The following is a 4534-nucleotide window of genomic DNA, read 5'->3' on the forward strand; positions in this document are numbered from 1 at the left end:
ATGAACTACATGTGCATAATGTATTGGGTTTAATGAACTACATGTACATAAGGTATTGGGTTTAATGAACTACATGTACATAATGTATTGGGTTTAATGAACTACATGTACATAATGTACTGGGTTTAATGAACTACATGTACATAATGTATTGGGTTTAATGAACTACATGTACATAATGTATTGGGTTTAATGAACTACATGTACATAATGTATTGGGTTTAATGAACTACATGTACATAATGTATTGGGTTTAATGAACTACATGTACATAATGTATTGGGTTTAATGAACTACATGTACATAATGTATTGGGTTTAATGAACTACATGTACATAATGTATTGGGTTTAATGAACTACATGTACATAATGTATTGGGTTTAATGAACTACATGTACATAATGTATTGGGTTTAATGAACTACATGTACATAATGTATTGGGTTTAATGAACTACATGTACATAATGTATTGGGTTTAATGAACTACATGTACATAATGTATTGGGTTTAATGAACTACATGTACATAATGTATTGGGTTTAATGAACTACATGTACATAATGTATTGGGTTTAATGAACTACATGTACATAATGTATTGGGTTTAATGAACTACATGTACATAATGTATTGGGTTTAATGAACTACATGTACATAATGTATTGGGTTTAATGAACTACATGTACATAATGTATTGGGTTTAATGAACTACATGTACATAATGTATTGGGTTTAATGAACTACATGTACATAATGTATTGGGTTTAATGAACTACATGTACATAATGTATTGGGTTTAATGAACTACATGTACATAATGTATTGGGTTTAATGAACTACATGTACATAATGTATTGGGTTTAATGAACTACATGTTCATAATGTATTGGATTTAATGAACTACATGTACATAATGTATTGGGTTTAATAAACTACATGTACATAATGTATTGGGTTTAATGAACTACATGTACATTATGTATTGTATCATAAAAAGGAAGGGAAGAGGTGTAATGGGTGAATTGAGTACATCCTTTTAGCTTTTAATGTAATAAGGTGAACTTATCCTTATGTAATCTGATGTACCACCTTATAGTAACTAATACACACATACCACAAGTACATGTAAATGTATTAGTATAGGTATGTACATTAGTATAAGGTATATTAGTACATAAGATATGTACATTAGTAATTAAGGTTCATGTTGTTATATTCAATAGGTGTTAGTTGATGAATCAGCTCATAAGCCAGTGTATGCTGATCTGGCTATTGTTGCTAAAGGGAAGAGACCTCAGGCTGCACCAACACAAGAACAACCAGTGGTATATGCATCAGTTAACAACAAAGTAATGATAATGTACATGTACATGTAATGGTATCTTATACATCCTCTCCCTCTCTCCTCCTAGTCTGTTCCTCCTCCCATTCCTCCTCCAGCTGCTCCTCATAAAGTATTGTATACTGATCTATCAATAGCAGCTGGTAAGAGAACACCAAAGAATAAACCACCCACTGAGGAAAGAGTAGTCCATGCAGCAGTCAATGGAAATGTAAGCCAATACACATTATACTGTAAGGAGTAACACACCCTTTATCTCTCACCCCTCCCTCTCTCTCCCTCCCTCCCTCTCCCCCTCTCCTCCAGAGGAAGTTCACTACTCAAGAGCTGATCATGGATAGGTTAGGTGGTCTGGATATTCCTCCTCCAATACCACCAAAACCAAAACCTTGAAACCAACACAAAGACATCAATCCTCCCTGTCTCCAGTAGTATAGAATGGACATACTTTAGCATAATGTATTGTGAAACGATTAACTCTATCTTGTATTCTCTCTCTCTGTCTTTCATTATAATGTCATGGGTATATAGTGTATATTCTTTTGTAATTTTTAGTTCATTCTAATCAACAGAACCAACAATGTATAAAGTATTATAAAGTTATAGTTAACGACAGTAATATTAATGGTTCATCTACTCAATACAATTTTACTGGGAACAATCTATTGATGATCTTGAAGTTGATACAATATTGGATGGTTCATCATCAATAAACACACCTAGTCCTACCAATCCTGATTAAAGGTAGCTCCATTCCTTTATTCAGGTCATCTGAACATGAGCAGTACACAGTACTGGGAACACCTATACCATGCATCTGAGCATGAGCAGTACACAGTACTGGGAACACCTATACCATGCATCTGATCTTGAGCAGTACACAGTACTGGGAACACCTATACCATGCATCTGAGCATGAGTAGTACACAGTACTGGGAACACCTATACCATGCATCTGAGCATGAGCAGTACACAGTACTGTGAACACCTATACAGTCAAACCTGTCTAAACGGTCACTGCTTAAAACAGCCAGCTACTTTAAAACGGTCACTATTTAATGTCCCAATTTTTTGGACAATGACTGTAATACTAAACTTACCTGTCTCAGCGGTCACTCTGTAAGATGGTTAACGGTCACTGACAGAATTAATCTCCATCAAGACTGATAAAGACTACCACTGTGTACAGGCGGCCAAATAGCCACGCCTATTGTACCACGCCCATTTTGAATTAATTTTTACATCATTAATAATGATTAATTTTTTTTAAATTGTTATCTCAAATAATACCTTCGAAATAATACTATATACAACTCAGTTTAGGTCTTTAGGGGTACCTAAAAGTTCTTTAAGTCTTGTTATATAGTTTCTATGGCCAGTAAATGTGTACAAAATAATTTAAACTGTATTTAAAGGCATCTCTATAAAAAGGCCACCTGCATAAGACAGCCACTAAATGCATGTCCCAAGGTGACCGTTTTAGACAGGTTTGACTGTACCATGCATCTGAGCATGAGCAATACACAGTACTGGGAACACCTATACCATGCATCTGAGCATGAGCAGTACACAGTACTGGGAACACCTATACCATGCATCTGAGCATGAGCAGTACACAGTACTGGGAACACCTATACCATGCATCTGAACATGAGCAGTACACAGTACTGGGAACACCTATACCATTCATCTGAGCATGAGCAGTATACAGTACTGGGAACACCTATACCATTCATCTGAGCATGAGCGGTATACAGTACTGGGAACACCTATACCATTCATCTGAGCATGAGCAGTATTATATAGGCGGTAGCCTATATGTAGGGTTGAGGTTGATTTTTCAAGATGGCGACCAAATTTATAATTTTCAAATGATTATAACTCTTCTATCTTACGTTGTACAGCTTTATAAATGGCTTAGATGAGCTCTCCTTCACTGAACGATTCTCCTGGTACCTTTAAAGTGGACTGTAATGTAGCGGAAGGATTTCTGTATAATAGGCCCAAATTCAAATTTTTCAAAATTCTTCAGACTTTTTCTTCTTCTTCTTCTTCTTCTTTCATCTTCTTCTATGCACCGGATAATCTTTTAAACTAGAAAACAGCTCAAGTTGACTTTCACATCATTCCTTGGAGCGTGAGTCAAGGACTACAAAGGTGCTTTCCATATCTTAATTCATATTAGATTATAAACTAGTTATTTGGGCGTGATATCACCGCCCCTTAAAATTAGTCGCCATTTTGAAACTTAATGCGCATGCTCAGAGTTGCTATAGTGACTGACTGACTGCACTGGGTGAATTCGCTCTATTCTTCTCTTTCTCTGCATACTTGTTTGTTCAGCAGTGCGCAGACCAGTGGCGGTTCTAGGATTGAATTTCTGGGGGGGCCTTAATGATATGGGTGGGATAATTAGTGGGTGCGGTCAACCAGGCTTGCAGGATTTCGTTTGGAAAGTCAAAATTTAGAAGATTAGGCCTCTTAAATGAGCTCCTTTGTGGTTTACAGACTGTTTACACAGTCAAGCACTGCAGCTGTTTCACAGTTTACATAGATAAAACTAATTTTATACTTCACCACAAAATTTTGGGGGGGCCATGGCCCCCCAGGCCCCCCCCCTAGATCCGCCACTGGCGCAGACTAAGTGATTAACCAGGGGCGGATTTGGGTCAAGTTTCATGGTAGGGCAAAGAAGTGGGTGGGGCATTTATAACTTTCAATAAGTAGTTATAACTATTAATAACTTGTAATTAACTTTTTATAATAATTATAATGAATTGAGACAAAAATTAATGTTGATTTGTTCTTATCTCCGTTTTCAAATCTGTTCTTATCTCCACTTCTATGTGTACTGTTCCACTGCTTTGTGGATGAGAAGATAGTTGGTTGGGGCCGTTTAAAATTGTAGTTAAGAAGAGACAGCTGCTAATGCTGCTTACTCATTGTCCTTTTTTTCAGTGCACGTTATGTGGTTTTAAAGATTAAAGAAGCCATAATAAGCACACACACAAGTTTATTTAAGATGATGCATATGAATTTCATTATATAATTATGAATCTCATTATCTTATAAAGTTGATGCCTGGGCAAAAACCCGGGCTTGCCCAGGTTCAGATCCGCCCCTGTGATTAACAGTTCTTTTAAGAGCTAATAGGTAAATTATTTTGAAATAACTCTAACAAATTAGGCTTC

The 4534-nt window shown here is 36.2% G+C and overlaps 1 protein-coding gene across 1 annotated transcript in view; it reads left to right on the top strand.

The window, feature by feature from the left end:
* Nucleotides 1–1928, top strand: part of LOC109587943 (uncharacterized) — a 6825-nt gene extending 4897 nt beyond the window's left edge. Inside the window, exons 4-6 of the mRNA XM_020004151.1 lie at nucleotides 1225–1350; nucleotides 1414–1554; nucleotides 1650–1928. Of these exons, the coding sequence (XP_019859710.1) occupies nucleotides 1225–1350; nucleotides 1414–1554; nucleotides 1650–1736 (354 nt within the window). The 3' untranslated portion in view covers nucleotides 1737–1928. The remainder of the gene's footprint in view (nucleotides 1–1224; nucleotides 1351–1413; nucleotides 1555–1649) is intronic.
* The last annotated feature ends 2606 nt before the right edge of the window (nucleotides 1929–4534 follow it).

This window comes from Amphimedon queenslandica, unplaced genomic scaffold (assembly GCF_000090795.2).
Source record: "Amphimedon queenslandica unplaced genomic scaffold, v1.1 AMPQUscaffold_12372, whole genome shotgun sequence".
In the NCBI taxonomy this organism is placed as follows: domain Eukaryota; kingdom Metazoa; phylum Porifera; class Demospongiae; order Haplosclerida; family Niphatidae; genus Amphimedon; species Amphimedon queenslandica.